The 16,984-nt window shown below is 45.7% G+C and overlaps 1 protein-coding gene across 1 annotated transcript in view; it reads right to left on the reverse strand.

Moving 5' to 3' along the window:
* ABCA4 (ATP binding cassette subfamily A member 4) overlaps positions 1-16,984 on the reverse strand; it is a 169,824-nt gene that overhangs the window by 143,724 nt on the left and 9,116 nt on the right. Inside the window, exons 2-5 of the mRNA XM_016193540.2 lie at positions 16,856-16,949; positions 11,200-11,341; positions 8,488-8,627; positions 1,851-1,978 (exon numbers count right to left, since the gene is read on the reverse strand). Coding sequence (XP_016049026.2) covers positions 1,851-1,978; positions 8,488-8,627; positions 11,200-11,341; positions 16,856-16,949 — 504 coding nt within the window. The remainder of the gene's footprint in view (positions 1-1,850; positions 1,979-8,487; positions 8,628-11,199; positions 11,342-16,855; positions 16,950-16,984) is intronic.

A 16,984-nucleotide genomic window follows, 5' to 3' on the forward strand; every position in this document is an offset into this window, starting at 1 on the left:
CCTGGTGTCTTAAAAGCCACCCCAGGGCAAAACTCTCAGTTTCTCTGTCTAGTTTCAGTGGAAACACCAGAAGCCAGAAAGGCCAACTTGGGCTTCTTCATTGTTGTACCAGGTCAAACCCACTTCACTGGAGTCAGCCCTTAACAAAAGGTGGGCCCCTTCCTCCTCTGGGCTCAGACAAAGACCCATGCAGATCTTTGCTTCAGGAATGACACAGGTCCTGAGCTCTCTGTTTACATCTCAGTCACCCCAGGACTCTGGATGTGCAGACTTGGCCAGGAGATCCAGGACGAGTGGGTGTTCTGTAGTGGCTGCTTATCTAGCATTCTCACTGTGTTCTTCACACCAGGAACACACACACCCAGGATACGGGGCCTGGAGCCGGTAAGGCTTCAAACTAGAGCCCATCAGAAGTACCTGGAGGGCTTGTTAAAACACAGATCACTGTTACATCTGGGGTGGTGCCCGAGAATTTGCATTCCTGACAAGTTTCCAGTTCTTGAGGAAGTTACAGGCTTCAGACTTGGAGGGTCACTGAATTAGAATGAAAAACACCAGAGTAGGGATAAGAGGACCCATAATTCCACTATATCTCTGATAGCTTTTTAGTTTCTGAGCAATTCAGTCAAGGACCAGCTGCCTCCATTTCCCCATCTGTTTGACTTACCTAAGGAGTGAGGAACACGGGAACTAAGAGATGTGCAAGTCATGAACTATGCTGAAAATAGGCTGAGTAAATATAAAAGGATTATAACAAAAGACATAAAAGATTTGGGTGGGGGACTGAGGGGATGGGTCAGAATGTGCCAGTGGGAGAGAGGAATCTGAGAGGCACCAAGTTAAATGGTGTAGGAAGTTGGGGGTCCATGCTATCTGGCCCCCTCCTCAGGGTCTGTGACCTGTGGCTAGCTTAGCACACTCAAGATACTTTCAGAGTCAGTTTATCCACTTTGAATACTGCTCCCATAGTTATTTGCGTGATTGTCTCCTCCTCAGTTTCATCTTCTCAAATACTGACACTCTTCAGAAAGACCTTCCCCGGCCATCTTATTTAAAACAGCTCCATGGCTACATTCACACCCCCAAGCTCCTCTCTGACATTTTAAATTATTATCACCAGGTTTATTGCTGGGGTTCTAAATCTACTATTTCCAGGGCCCTTCCCCCCTAAACCTTTTTCTTTTATTTGATAAGACAGAAAGAAATTGAGAGGGAAGGGAGGAAACACAGAGATAGAAAAAGACAGATCTGCAGCACTGCTCCACTGCTTGTGAAGCTGTCCCTCTGTAGGTGAAGACCAGGGACTTGAGCCTGGGTCCTGGGGCATTGTAACATGCTCTTAACTGGGTGTGCCACCTCCTGGCCCTCTTCTTTAACTTCTGATCCTATCTCAGTCTGAAAACAGACACTGTCTCCCTGCTTACCTATCCCCCACTTAACCTGATTACCACTTGTCATCCTTTGGAATGGAAGTGCCCAGAATCAGGGGCCTGCCCACATTAGTCATGCTGCCTCCTAGTACATGAACTAACCATAAACAAGCAAGTAGCCCATGAAGAAGCCCTGGTTTCCTCAGCTCTTAGGGGGAGGTTGAGCCTCAAAATCACCAAGGTTCTGTCCAGTTACAAATATTTAAGGTGCTTTACATGCTACCTGAAGGGGTGCTGCATCAGTCTTGGGACAGGAATCCATTTCTCTCAGGCACTTTTCTGAAAGTGAGGCAGGAACCAAAAATTATGAATGTGGAAGTATGAAGGGAGAGAAAAATAAGCCAAGGTCCCTTTTGCCTTTCTCAGTTTCAGAGGCCATCCCTTCGGTCCAGGGACCAGTGTCTAGTGACATCCACCTACCTGCTCTGGCCGGACTTGGGAGTTGACCAGAAGGTGGACCACTGAGTCAGTCAGGCCGATGTTCTTCATGAGAAATAGTGTCAGTGTTTCTTCATTTTTAAGGACATCCTGAATTCGTATTCCTCTACCTGTACATGAGTGAAAGAACATGGTGCTGAGGGGGAAAGGGTCAAGAAAAGGAGAAAATACCCAGAATTGATTGGAAACATTTCTAACTTAACTGTCAGAAGAAGGATCTGTTCTTGAGCCCCCTGGGAAAACATGGAGTTTCAGGGTTCCTGCCAGTGGGCTGTCACCAATACAGTCACAGTATTTCCTGCTGAAGCAACTGGGCAAAATTTAGCAAGAGGTCACAAGGAATGTTACTTGGGGTGAGGGGTAGTCAGAAGTTTCCTGGGGTTGATCTAGGACAGTGGCTTTCAATAGGGTAAGGGTAAGAAGCTGGGGTGAGGCAATTTCCCCTGGGAATATTTGGCAATGTCTGCAGACAGTTTTGGTACTAGCAGGTAGAGACCAGGGATTCTGCTAAATGCCCCATGATACACAGAACAACCCCCTCCCCCATGCCTAACCCCTTAAGAACTATCTGTTCCAACGTATCAATAGCACTCAAGTAGAGAACCCCCTAACCTAGGATTGGAGGAGACATGTGCTATGTCTACATTCTAGTGGTCATGGATTTGAAGCTCTTTGGTATTCCTGAGCTCTAAACTCAAGGTGCCAACATGGATTGAGGGATATAGGGAAGGCTGGGGAAAGAAAACCTTCCAGTGGGAGAGAGGAAATAGCCTACTACCTGGGCTTGCAATCTCATGTCCTGATCTGCTCCAGCCACATTCTAACTTCTCTCAACATCTGCGAGAAGCAGAAAGTTTTTTTATAAGGTGGCATAAAGGATGACAAACAGCTAAGGAGACCTGGGGGAAAGTATTTGAGCCTCTTCGTGTTGGCACTACCTGGTAGGGTTATTTTGGAGTTGACACAGAATAAGGAATGTAAAGTGTTTAGCAAGCAGACCTGAAAATAGTGAGCACTCAATAAAGCTAGTTATGATTGCATTAATGCTACTTGTGCCTCTTCCAGGGAAATCACACCCAACTCCTCTGTCTGCTGCCGAGACCAAGCACAGCTACAGCTGGTGAACTGCTGGGCAGAGAAGAGCCTCATGACCCCAGATACTTATGAAGCCACTTGAACATCAAAGGAAAAGTTGGTTGAAGTGATCTATTTCAACTCTTCAGGAATATTGTAGCATGCTTATATTTTGGTTCGTCTTTCATTATCAGTTGCCCTGTCCTATTCTAGTGCTAACTCAAGTCCCCTCCCAAAGTTTTCCCTTGATCAGGCAATCAAGAAGTTGACCCCATCCCTAGTGCCCAGGGTTTGACAGCTACCCTTTTCAATTCCTCTCAGTATTGCACCGGAAAACCCAGAGACACCAGGGGCAAGCTGAAAACAAAGGGAAGCCTTGAGGGAGGAGGAGGGTTCTGATAGGGGCTGCTCTATTTTAGTCCCTCCTTTCTGATTACCAAAGTCTTGGCATCTTCCAAACTCTGATCCCCCTTCATTTCTTCCTTCCTTCCCCATGGGATGTTAGCTCAATTGCTCCTCTTCTGATACCTTTATATATACACCATTATATTATATACTAAAGGCTCCAGCCCCCAAACACAACCCCTGTCTCATACAGGTGTCAACTCTCACTAACAGCCCAACACTGAAACCTGATATGCAATCAGAGTTTGCATAAAACTCCGTAGAGTGGCAGGAGGTACTAATGAATACCTGTTGTCTTGATCTGTGAGTCAAGATCCCATTTGATTGTTTATCTCTGTTATTCTTTAACTCACTCCCTGACCTTACATATAAATGTCTTACTGGGGAGAGGGACAAAAATAAATAAGAGAGACAGAGTGATTTTACCTCAACCCATGTGACTGCACTGTATGGGGGTAGGGAGGAGGGAAGGTGCTGATTCAACACACCTAAGGAGGGATGGGGCCACCCTGGAGGGAAAGTGGGGACCCCAAGTGTAAGAGGCTATCGATACCAGACAGAAGCTCTACCAGACTTCCTAGAGAGAAAAATGTGAACTGGGGGCCTGAGGAAAGAAAAATAAATTTTGTTTAAAATGTGGTTCTTCTTGTTCTCTTCCCTGGGAAGATTAGAGCTGGAGGGGAGGGGGGCTCTCAAGACCCACAGGGCTGAGGGGAGCTAAGGGTTGGGGGAGGGGGAGCCAGAGAATGTGTGAGGCACAGAGGAAGGTGGTTTCAAGGTGACTGAGAGACCACAGAGCTTGCTTGAGGGTGAGAAGGGAAGGGGTTGTATGGATGGCCTTTTCAACACTAATCCTCCCCCGCTGAGAATGCTGCACTACAGGTTTGCTGGGAAAGGAAAAAGATGCCAGGGCCAGCCATCAGCATACTTTCCCAGGTCACTCAGAAACTACAGGCAAAAGTACACACCAGCAACAGCCACCCACCCACCTCTTTTCAAAGGTTTAACTCCACCAAGACTTTGGGCTGATTGACTGCAGTGCTGGCAGTGGTGGATTCCAGTCCCCAGCCTGGAATTCTTTCAGAAACCATGTCCATTTTACTTGGGTATGGTCCTCTGTCTTCTGTCATAGTCACCATGGCCAGGGGTTCTGCTGGCTCTGTCCCCAGTTCCCCAATTCCCAGGGGGATTCCTAGCTGGTCTGTAAGACCCTCTTGACCTGTGCCACTGATCTCATTTAGGGACTTTCTCCACAGCCTGAAGAGCTGCAGGAGGAACCACTTGTGAGTTAATGCCAAGCCAGTTCTGCTTTGGGGTTAGAAAATGGTGATTTTGGTTCTTGTGTGTACACTGTTAAGACCACAGAAGAACTGTGGTTTGCTAGGACTTCCTTTACACTTCCTCCCAGCTGCACTCCATCTGCCGATCAGACACGGAATCTTGGGAAGAAATGCTTTCTGGTTGGCGGTTCCCCATCAGCCCTCCCCTTTCCTTCTTACTACTCCAATGCTAATTGTGTTCATGCCTCATAATAGCCTCCAAATTTGAGCTAACTGAGCTATTCAGAGCTGCAAAGAATGTAATTTTTATAAGCTGGTTTATAGAAAATTGCTGCTTTAAGCATATGCATTACTTTAATGTGGTGTGAAGTACTGAACCCAGGACATCACACACATGCATTCTACCACTGAGTCACCGCTCTGGTCTAGTTTCTATGTCATTTTTCACTTTTAATGCCATTTTTATATGAGAAAGAGACCACAGCACTGTCCTACCATCCATGGAGCCTGATTTATTTTCATCTCTGTTGTGTGGGGAAGGGGAAGACGAAGGGGAAATCAAAGTCAAGATCTCAGGCATGGAAGGCATCTGCTCCACTGCTGAGCCACTGCCCTCAGCCTCTGCATTACTAGTTTTGGCAGAATCCAAATGTAATAAACTTGATGTGTCATCTAACATGCTCCTTGTCCTTTATTACCCCAAAGGGAGAGGAAGAAGAAAGCAGTTGGATGGAAGGAGGACCAGATCTTCACCCAGTCTGACCACTGTTCACTCAGTCCCTGGGGACCCTCAGTGTGGGCTGGTCTCTCTTCCCAGAACTTGCATAGTATCTGGCTTGAATACTCACCAAATACTTGCTGACTGCTGAGTGGGGGTACACCTGTAGTATTTATTTATTATTGGACAGAGACAGAAAGATAGAGAGGGAAAGAGACAGAGAGATACCTGCATCCCTGCTTTGCCACTTGTGAAGCTTTCCCCCATGCAGATGGGGGACTAGGGGCTTGAACCATGATCTTTGTACGTTGTAATGTGAGTGTTTAACCAGGTGCGTCACTGCCTGGCCCCTAATTTGTACTATTTACATCCCCACCTTTCTTGCTTGGAACCCTGAGCAGATGATGCCCTATCCAGGCCCTTCTCTCCCCTTGACAGGCTCATCATCTTATCACCCTCACAGGCCATCCTGAGAGTCACTGTCTCACCCCTGTCCTCGAAGCAAACACCTTTCAGTAGTTCCCAATTGCAGCCTCTGAGCCCCACCCTATCCCTGAGCAGGGGCTCCCCACACTGGACCACCCCTAAGACTGCAATGACCCCTGGGCTTCAGCTGGTGCCCAGGCCACTGCCAGGTCCAGTTCCTCCTGGCTATCTGTATGGGAGCCTACTGCAGACCTGACACACACTTGTGTTTACTGGCTAGGGAGGTGGCTCAGTAGGTAAAGCATAAATAATCCTGGATCGAGTGGTTTTATTCTAGGCATTATGTATGCCAGAGTGGTGTTCTAGTTCTTTAAAAGCAGGAAGAGGCAGGGCAGGAGGGAGGGAAGGAGACAGAGATATGTTGGAGTAAAAAGCCAGGCAGTGGCACACCCTGTAGAGCACATATTATCACCGAGCACAAGGACCCAGTTTCAAGCCCCAGTTCTACCTGCAGGAGGGAAGCTTCATGAGTGTTGAAGCAATGCTGCAGGTGTCTTTTTGGTCCCTCTCTATCTCCCTTTCCTTTCAATTCTTCTGTCTCTATCAAAAAGAAAAAATAAAAGAGTGTTTCTGAGGGTTGGGATTTGCCTGTCTCCTCCTAGAGAAGAGACCCAGGAGAGGGAACCTGACACACCACTCCTGATTCAGCTAGCTCCCTCCCTCATCCTAGTATCCAACACCTACCATCTCCCTTCACAGCATCAGTGCCCAGGCCTCTTGGTTTGCTCTCCTCACCTAACCCCTCATCTCCACTAGGACTACCACACTAACACACCTGTGGGCTTGTTCCACCTGTTCAGCCTGCCTTTGAAATCCTGAATTCTCATATTTCACTTTAAGAAAAATTTAAAGACTTAATTCCTAAAGTAAAAGACTCTGGGGTGGAGGGGAGGGTTCAGGTCCTGGATGATGATGGCAGAGGACCTAGAGGGGGTTGAATTGTTATGTGGAAAACTGAGAAATGTTACACATGTACAACTACCATATTTCACTGTTGGCTATAAACCATTAGTTCCCCCAATAAAGGGAAAAAAATTGGGGGCAGTGGTGGTACACCGGGTTAAGAGCACATATGAAAACACAAGGACCCGTGCAAGGATCCCAGTTCGAGCCCCAGCTCCACACTTGCAAGGGGGTTGCTTCACAAGTGGTGAAGCAGGTCTGCAGCTGTCTCTCTGTCTCTCTCCCTAACTCCTCCTCTTTCTCTCTGTCCTATCTAATAAAATGCAAAAAAAAAAAAAAAAAAAAAGGCCACCAGGAGCAGTGGATTCATAGTGCCAGCACTGAGCCCCAGTAAGAACTCTGGAGGCAGAAAAAAAAGACTTAATTCCTGTAAAGCTTTTCCATCTATCCCTGCTCCTCTCCCCCAGCCTTGTTCTTATCTACACTCCTCATCAGAACAATATTCGCATTACAAATGATGGACCGCCAATGACCATATAAACCCTCATAGGTCATAGCTTACACTTCTACCCATTTTTCGTAAATTTACTCATTTTTTTGTTAGGTTTAACTATACAGACTTGATGCTACCTCATTACTTCATATTTAGTTTAGTTTTTTTTTTTATCAATATGAAGATGCCTTAAATAATGCTTTATTCTCAACAATTTGTTTGGCTTTGTATGTTAACTCTCTTTTCAGCCACCAGGTTCCAGATGCCATCAGGATGCCGGCCAGGCTTCCCTGGACTGAAGACCCCACCAATGTGTCCTGGAACTCCGCTTCCCCAGAGATCCACCCTACTAGGGAAAGAGAGAGGCAGACTGGGAGTATGGAACTACCAGTCAACGCCCATGTTCAGCGGGGAAGCAATTACAGAAGCCAGACTTTCCACCTTCTGCAACCCACAAAGACCCTGGGTCCATACTCCCAGAGGGACAGAGAATGGGAAAGCTATCAGGGGAGGGGATGGGATATGGAGATTGGGTGGTGGGAATTGTGTGGAGTTGTACCCCTCCTACCCTATGGTTTTGTTAATTTATCCTTTCTTAAAAAATTAATTAAAAAATAATAATGCTTTATTATGGGTTTTAATATCACACAGGGTAAGTATTTACCTCTCTGTAACTATCCTTTAATGTATTTGTCTATATTTCACTTCTTAGGACTCCATGAAAAGTGCTCCACACCCTGTAGAGCCCTCCTCCATGCTGGCAACACCGAACTGAGCTACACACTATCCAGGGCATCATCTCTCTTGGCACGGTTCCTCAAGTCTCTGCAAATTGAACAGGAATGAATCTTTTCCTGTTCCTTTTCCTTTTCCTGACTTTCTACCTCCTAGACTGAGGGAAGTAGAGTCCTCACCACTTATTACTGGGGCTTAGGCTTGGTGCTGGCACTATGAATGCACTACTTCTGGCAGCCATTTCCTCCCTCCCCCCTCTTTTATTTCCTTCTATTTTATTCCATAGGACAGAGAGAAATTGAGAGGGGGAGGGTAGACAGAGAGGGAGAGGGAGAGAGACAGACACTTGCAGACCTGCTTCACTGCTTATGAAGAATCCACACTGTGCCCACATGGGCTCCAGATCCCATGCTTTCCTACTGCCTCAAGCATCTTTTCCAACCATGCCCCCCAACTCTTGCCTGCAACCCCAGTCTTCAGAGGGCTGAGGCAGGTAATGGCTGTGAACACTGAGGCCCACCTTACCAGCAATTCTCTCAGGGTGAGTGCGGAGGGTGTCCATGAGTTCAGACAAGGTGCGGAGCTCTGTCCAAACACGGCCAAGGTGTTGGCTCTCTGGGGCATCCACCAGAAGTTTTTGAAAATCTCGATACACCCTTGCCAAGCTGTAATACAGGAAAGACAAAATGCCCTCAATAAAGACAAGTTTTGTCTTCATAATAATAGCTCCTCATGCTAATTTTAAGTTATTATATTATGTATTTGATCTGGATACTATATTAAGTATCTATACAACACTGCTAAGGGGGAAAAAAAGGCAGGAGATATGTTTATGTCCCCCCTTTTCTTTTTGCCTCCAGGGTAATCACTGGGACTCAGTGCCTGCACTATGAATCCACTGTTCCCAGAGGCCATTTTTTCCCTTTTGTTGCCACCCATGTTTATCATTGTTGTCATTGCTGTCATTGTTGTTGGATAGGACAGAGAGAAATGGAGAGAGGAGGGGAAGACAGAGAGAGGGAGAGAAAGACAGACACCTGAAGACCTGCTTCACTTCCTGTGAAGCAACCCCCCTGCAGGTGGGGAGCCCGGGGCTTGAACCGGGATCCTTACTCCGGTCCTTGTGCTTTGCACCATGTGCACTTAATCCATTGTGCCACCAGCCAGACCCATGTTTATGCTTTTTTAAAGATAGGCTAACATACAAAGAAGGTGAGCAATTTGGTCATACTCTAGTTTGGGCAAGGCTAGTGCTTGCTCCATTTCTTTCTCATGCTCTCTCTCTCTCTCTCCCCGCCCCCTTCTCTCCCTCTCTCTCTCTGTGTGTGTGTGTGTGTGTGTGTGTGTGTGTGTGTGTGTATGTGTGTGTGTGTGTGTGCGCGTGTGCCTTGGACAGAGAAGTTTTAAATAGGCTATCAGTCTTTCCGGAGATTCTTAACAGTTATTACCCATTTCTCTGAGAGACCTGCTCTTCCAGCTATTCATAGGGGTAGTTTTTGACAAACATGCTTAGTCTATAGTTTCCTTTCTGCACACACAGGCACAAATGACGTGGACACTCATGCATATACACATACCTTTGCCATGGCTGTTTAAGCAGGAGAATGAAACCATAGCACTGGACATCCCCCAGTGCCATTGTAGCACTCCCTTATGGCAATGGGGCTCAAACCTGGGCAGATGTCCAGAGAGCTATATATCCAGAGAGCTATATCTCTGTCATGCCCCCATAAAATTTTTAAATAAACAAAGATCTTTCATGGTTGGTGGTACAGAGACTGCTATAAGGCAGTGATTCTGTCCAATCAGGTGGGTAACCTGGATACTTTTTTTTATAGTTTTTTTTTTTTTTTATTAGAATACTGCTCAATTCAGGCTTATGGTGGTGCTGAGGATTGAACCTGGGACCTCAGAGCCTCAGATATGAAAGTCTTTTGCATGACCATTATACTGTCTCTCCAGCCCCAGTGGATATTAATCATCAGAATTCTACCATCAGACCAATTCCAGGTTACCCCTTAATATTTGAAAAGGTCAAAAAGCATGTTCTAAATTATGGTGATATTAGGTTATTATACAGCAAATACTAACAAAGGGATTTTTCAAAGTTAACCCAATTACCAAACAATGTGATTATAACAATAACTATCTATTGTCTTCTTGATCCCTAAGACAGCAGGAACCTCACATTTCCACTATACAGCCTTTATTTCCCCCAGACCTGGAACCTTAGGGTAGGGCACACTTTCCTGCACGCTTCTCTTATCATACCAAATAATACTGCATCTGCCGATCCCAACCTAATCAACGCAATGAGTACCACCTCAGCATGCTTCACTTCAGACTGTTTCCAGAGACTTCAGGTGTGGAGTGACAACCCTTCAGCTTCACTACTCGGGTGAGACCTTTCCTTTCATAGTATTCTCTAATTCCATTCGAGGCGGTTCACTTCCTAACAAAGTCCCAAAACCTAGATATAGACCGGTCCCATGAGATAGAGCCTATGTTTACACAAATCCATAAACTAGGGCAAAATATATACCTTCAAGCAAAAGTACACAATAGTCTGCAGTGAGTACCCCCTAACACTCCATCTGCACTATTCCAGCCTTTAGGTCCATGATTGGTCAACAATTTGTTTGGCTTTGTATGTTAACTCTCTTTTCAGCCACCAGGTTCCAGATGCCAGCATGATACTGACCAGACTTCCCTGGACAGACAACCCCACCAATGTGTCCTGGAGCTCCACTACCCCAGAGACCCACCCCACTAGGGAAAGAGAGAGGCAGGCTGGGAATATGGATCAACCAGTCAACACCCATGTTCAGCAGAGAAGCAATTACAGAAGCCAGACCTTCCACCTTCTGCAACCCACAATGACCTTGGGTCCATACTCCCAGAGGGATAAAGAATAGGAAAGCTTTCAGGGAAGAGGATGGGATACGGAGATCTGGTGGTAGGAATTGTGTGGAGTTGTACCCCTCTTGTCCTATGGCTTTGTTAATGTCTCCTTTTTTAAATCAATCAATCAATCAATAAAGCATGTCCATGTGGCCTTAGTTTGAAACTTTCTCCCAAGTGGCCAAACAGCTAATGGTTTGGGGCAGCTGCTGTTCCCTAAGAGCACAAGGGTTGAGAAAGCCACTGGGACATGTTCTCTCAGGGCAACATGCTCAGAAAGAGAGTGAGAGGGTGTGCACTTGGCTTCCCCAGAGTGAAGGCAAGCTCAGCACTTACATGGAGTTGTTGTAGTTTGACACAATTCCAGGAGATTCTCCCAGGGTGGGATTCTGGAAACACAGATTATTCACATTGCAAAAAATTCCCTGTAGCCATGGCAACATTCCTGCTGAGGGCATCGCCTTGTTGGGGAAATGGCCTTAGAAGAAATGAAGAAAAGGAGTTAGTTATTGAGACCCAGCTGGACAGAGACCTTGGAAGCCTAAGCCTAACCCTGCTGGTGTCCTTCACTCATTACCATTGGGGGACAGGAGCACAGAACATGCCAGACCCTGTGCTAGTCCCAGGGCAGGGTCTCTTCTCTCCAGCCTCCAACATGATCGAGAGACTGACAACATGCTCATAAAGACATGGATGGAAGTGTGGAGGAGGAAGAGAGGGAAGGCACATCATTATGTGGTGTGAGCTCAAGATGACTCCCTGGTTTGCTGATGCTTCTGTGGGAATGGAAGCTCATCTGTTCCTTTAACAACTGTGCTCTGAGCACTTACCCCCAAGTTGCAAGAGGGCTGCAAGTTATAGGCTGTGGAGGGAGGTGGGATGCAGTAAGGAAGGTTAAGTTTGGCAGACAAGAAGCTGATGTGGAACACTGGACTTTAAACTCGTGAGCAGGAAAGTGAGGAGTAGGGACTGGGAGGTGGCTGACCTAAGAGTATGCACACATTATCATGCATAAAGACCCTGATTCCATTTGAAGTGATCTGGGGCCCATATTCAGCTGAGGAGCCTATGTGACCTCTGCATCCCTGTAGATCTGAGCTCACATTCTGTGGTCATGAGTAGGATGGGGTTTACAATAAACAATATTCATACACTTTTCCCATATTTGGGAGCTACTCTCTTCCCTGATCCAGCTTTCTGGTCCTTCTGCCAGCCATGACATCATCTCCCCAGACAATAATTAGGATCCACCTGCATATTAGATTTCAGGCTCAGTCAAAAACAAAAAAACACTAGTATAGCCACAGGCCCTTTGGAATATAACTAAATTAGGCCTACTAGCTATCTACAAAACAGAGCCCCCGCCTCCCCCCCACCCCTCCACCCCCCCCCATTCCCCCCCCCCCCCCCCCGCTGCCAATTCTTCATCTGCACTATTCCAGCCTTTAGGACCATGATTGGTCAACAATTTGTTTGCCTTTGTATGCTAACTCTCTTTTCAACAACCAGGTTCCAGATGCTAGCATTATGCTGACCAGACTTCCCTGGACAGACAACCCCATCAATGTCCTGGAGCTCTGCTTCCCCAGAGCCCTTCCCCACTAGGGAAAGAGAAAGACAGGCTGGGAGTACGGATTGACCTGTCAACACTCATGTTCAGTGGGGAAGCAATTACAGAAGCCAGGCCTTCCACCTTCTGCATCCCACAATGACCTTGGGTCCATACTCCCAGAGGGTTAAAGAATAGGAAAGCTATCAGGGGAGGGGATGGGATATGGCATTCTGGTGGTTGGAATTGTGTGAAGTTATGCCCCTCTTATCCTATGGTTTAGTCAATGTTTCTTTTTTATAAATAAAAAATCAAAAAAAAAAAAAAAAGCCCTGGTTTAAGCCCCAGACCACCACACAGGTGAGTGTGCCTGGGGAAAGTATCATCAGCAGTCCTATGCTATCTCTCCTTTTCTCTCCGTCTGTGTTGCTCACCCTCTAAGCAATTTAAATAAATTGATAAATCAAATAAGCATGGCCCCTGTGTGTGTGTGGGGGGGGCACAGCAGAGTCACACAAGCACTCACTGATCATTCAGCCCCCATAAAAGCCCAGGTGGTGACTCACTCAGTAAAGTACACACTTAAGCAAGCATGAGGACCTGAATTCAAGCACCCAGTATGCATCTGCAAGGAGGAAGCTTCACTGGAGCAGTGCTAGGTGTCTCTACTTTCTATAAAAAGAGGAAAAGAAAAAGTGGCTGCTGGGACCAGTGGAGTCACTGTGCAGGCACTGAGCCCCAGTGATAATCCTGGTGGCAAACAGAATAAAAGAAAGAAAGAAACAGAGAAAGAAAGAGACAGAAAGAAAGGAAAGAAGAGGAAAAAAAGAGAAAGAAAGGATAGAAGAATAGAAGAAGAAAGGGAGAAGGGAGGGAAATAGAGGCTGGGGAGGGCAGCAAGCATAGGGGACTGAACATCTCTGCACAACTCATGAGATCTCCATATCAGCTGCCAAGAGGGAGAATTCATCCCTCTTGAAAGATTCTCAGAGGAGGAGAGCATAGCGGAGACATCCATCAGCTCTTCCTAGGTGCTAGGGCACAAGAAATAATGTTTTCTAAGGTGTAATTTTATAGCATCCCTTCTCATTTTTCCCCTAAGATTGCATATAACATGCCTCTAAATTAGTCTCCAAGTATTTTAGACAATACACTGATAACTGTTTCCGTTAAAACTGGTAAAGGGGGAGGGGAGCACGGGAGTAGCGAACTGGGTTAAGCGCACATAGTGCAAAGCTTAGGGATGCCGGTTCCAGGTCCTGGCTCCCCACTTGCAAGGGGGCCGCTTCACAAACAGTGAAGCAGGTCTGCAGGTGTCTTTCTCTCCCACTCTCTGTCTGTCTGTCCTAAGCAACAACAATTATCAACAACAATGGGGGGGGGGGGGAATAAGGCCTCCAGTAGCAGTGGATTACTAGTTCAGGCACCGAGCCCAAAGCGATAAGCCGGGAGGCAAAAACAAAACAAACAAAAACTGGTAACTCATTACCCGGCATGAAGATCTGAGTTCAAGTCATCAGCCATCCTGTAGGAGCCTCCTGCCGGGGAGGAGCTTCACTGGACGTGCTGAGGTATTTTTCTCTGTGTGTCTGAATAAATGAAGAGAATGGCCACCGGCAGCGTGCATCTGCGCAGGCGTGGAACCTCAGCGATTAAGGAAAATCAGACGGGTAACAGGGCAGAAAATAGCTCACCTGGGAGGGTGTTCCCAGTCATTCAGGTGACCCGGGTAGGAGTATGGTCCCCACCACATTCAAGGAAGCTTTGGCAGTGTGATTTTTTTTTTTTATCTCTTTCTATTTGAGAAAATCAGCCTGATGGGCCTGGTGGTGGTGCACCTGATTAAGTGCACATAGTACTACGTGCAAGGGCCCGAGCGAGGATCTGCTCCCCACCTGCAGGGGGACACTTCATTATTAACAGGTCAATAGGTCTGGAGGTGTCTTTCCTCCTCTCACCCTCCCTTCCCCTCTCTTCTCAATTTCTCTCTGTCCTATCCAATAAAAAAAATTTTTTTTTGAGAAAAAAATGGCCACCAGGAGCAGTGGATTCGTAATGGCGGCACTGAGCCCCAGCAATAACCCTACACACACACACAGACACACAGACACACAGACACACAGACACACACACACACACACACACACACACACACACACACACACACACACAGTCGCATTGAGCCTTGAATCCCCAGCAATGACAAAACAAAGCCAAAAATCCTATAGCAATCAAAACTTCTTCAGTCACCACATACATGCATTTGCATGGAATCTGTAGGATAAAAAAAAGTAGTAGAGAAACAATTACAGAAGCCAGAACTCCCACCTTCTGCACCTCCAAAGAATTTTGGTCCATACTTCCAGAGGAAGAGAGATGGTAGAGGAAGATGACCAGAGGGCTCTGAATTTCAACTCCATCAGGACACGGAGAGAGGAGAGAAAAAAAGGAAGTACATTCGGAAGTAGTAATAGGTATAGGCGTGCCTTAGAAAGGAGGAGAAGGCAGGACCATAGAAAAAGAATGAGCAAGAGTGCTGAGCTGGTGTAGTGGCTCTGCCTATGGGCTCTGAGGCAGAAAGAGGTTCAGGTTCAAAGCCTGCCCTCACCAGAAGCCAGTGGTTCAGTGCTCTGGGAAAAAAAAAATGAAAAAAAAAAACCCAAGAGAATATATATATATATATATATATATATATATAGAGAGAGAGAGAGAGAGAGAGAGAGAGAGAGAACTATAGAAATAAGTCAGCCCATATCTGCAGCCTTGAGAGAACTACTGTAGCTTCCAATGGAGGGGATGAGGATACTGAACTCTGGTGTTGGAACCAGTGCAGAATTATACCCCTGCTATCTTTTTTCCCTATTATCTTATAATTTTTTTAAAGATTTTATTCATGAAGAAGAAAGGTGAAGAGAATGAACTAGACACCACTCTGGTACATGTGCTGCCAGGGATCGAACTCGGGACCTCATGCTTGAGAGTCCAGTGCTTTATCTATTGTACCACTTCCTGGACTATTATCTTATAATTTTAAAAGTTAATACTAAGTCACTAGTAAAATTAAAAAAAGGAAAATCACTGAAGAACACAACAAAAGACAGTTTCTCTCCAGAAACTCACTTAGTCACAGCCACCAAGTTGTGGATGCCACTACAATTTTATCCTGAGCTCCCTAGAGAGAAGACCTCATCAGTGTGTCCCTGAACCTCACCTAAGGAAAGATAGAAATAGGCTAGGGGTATGGATGGACCTGCCAGCACCAATGTCCAGTTAAGAAGCAATTACAGAAGTCAGACCTTCCACTTTCTGCACCTTATGAAGAATGTTAGTCCATGGGAAAGGGTAGTTAGCATAATGGTTATGCAAGCAGGTTCTCAAGCCTGAGGTTCCCAGGTTCCAGGTTCAATCACCTGTACTATCATAAACCAGAACTGAGCAGTGCGCTGGTGGGAAAAAGAAAGAAAGAAAAAGAAAAAAAAGAAGGATGCTCAGAAGTAGTAGGTGTGACTTAGAAAAGAAGAGAAGAGGGACCAGGTGGTGGCACACCTGGTTGAGCATGTTACAATTCACAAGGACCCAGGTTCAATCCCCTGGTCCCCACATTCATGAGTGGTACAGCATGACTGCAGGTGTCTCTCTGTCTCTCTCCCTATCATCCCTTCCTTCTCAATTTCTGGCTGTCTCTAACCAATAAGTAAAGATAATTTTTAAAATAAGTTTTTTAAAAAAGGAAGACACAAGGCTATAAAAAAAAAACGGCATATATATATATATAAAATAGTCAGCCCATATTTGTGATCTTGGGAGAACTAAAGCAGTTTCCAATGGAGGGAAAGACGTGGAGTTATACCCGTTATCTTACAATTTTACAAATCAATATTAAATCACTAATAAAATTAATTAAAAAAAAAACTTTCTTGCTTGAAGCTGCAGATCCCAGGTTCATTCTCCAGCACCACCATAAAACATAGCTGAGCAGAGCTCTGGTCTTTCTCTCTGTATCTCTCTCTCTCATTAAAATAAGACAAAGATCCTACTGCAGTTTCCAGTGGAGGGGGTGGGGACACAGAACTCTGGTGGTGGGAACGGTGTGGAATTCCACCTTGTTGTCTCATGATTTTGTAATCAATATTAAGTCACTAATAAAAACTAGTGATTGTAATAATGTGAATGTAAAAATATTCATCTAACTTGATACTTGTGAAAGGTTATTCTGTAGGGGTTAATAAGCAAAACCAGGGTATCGGTAAAAAATAATAAAAAAACAATAAAGATCAATTTAAAAAAAGTAGTTTGTGTAGTGCTGATGGGTTTCTGTTTTCTGCTTGGTAGACATAAAATGGTACAGAGCATATCTAACCTCAACACCCCTGATCCACAAGACCTTTGTAGACAAAGGATGGAACCTCTGTGGCTTGCCAATGACTCCCCCATTATACTTACATTCATGTTGGCTGTAGAGCGGATTGACATTCCTTAACCAGATCAACACCAGAAACAAAGATAAAGGCCACACGAGTTCCACCACAAATCGCATCTGGAAAAGACAGAGATCAGCTGCTACTATATTAC

Source organism: Erinaceus europaeus, chromosome 11, assembly GCF_950295315.1.
Source record: "Erinaceus europaeus chromosome 11, mEriEur2.1, whole genome shotgun sequence".
Lineage (NCBI taxonomy): Eukaryota > Metazoa > Chordata > Mammalia > Eulipotyphla > Erinaceidae > Erinaceus > Erinaceus europaeus.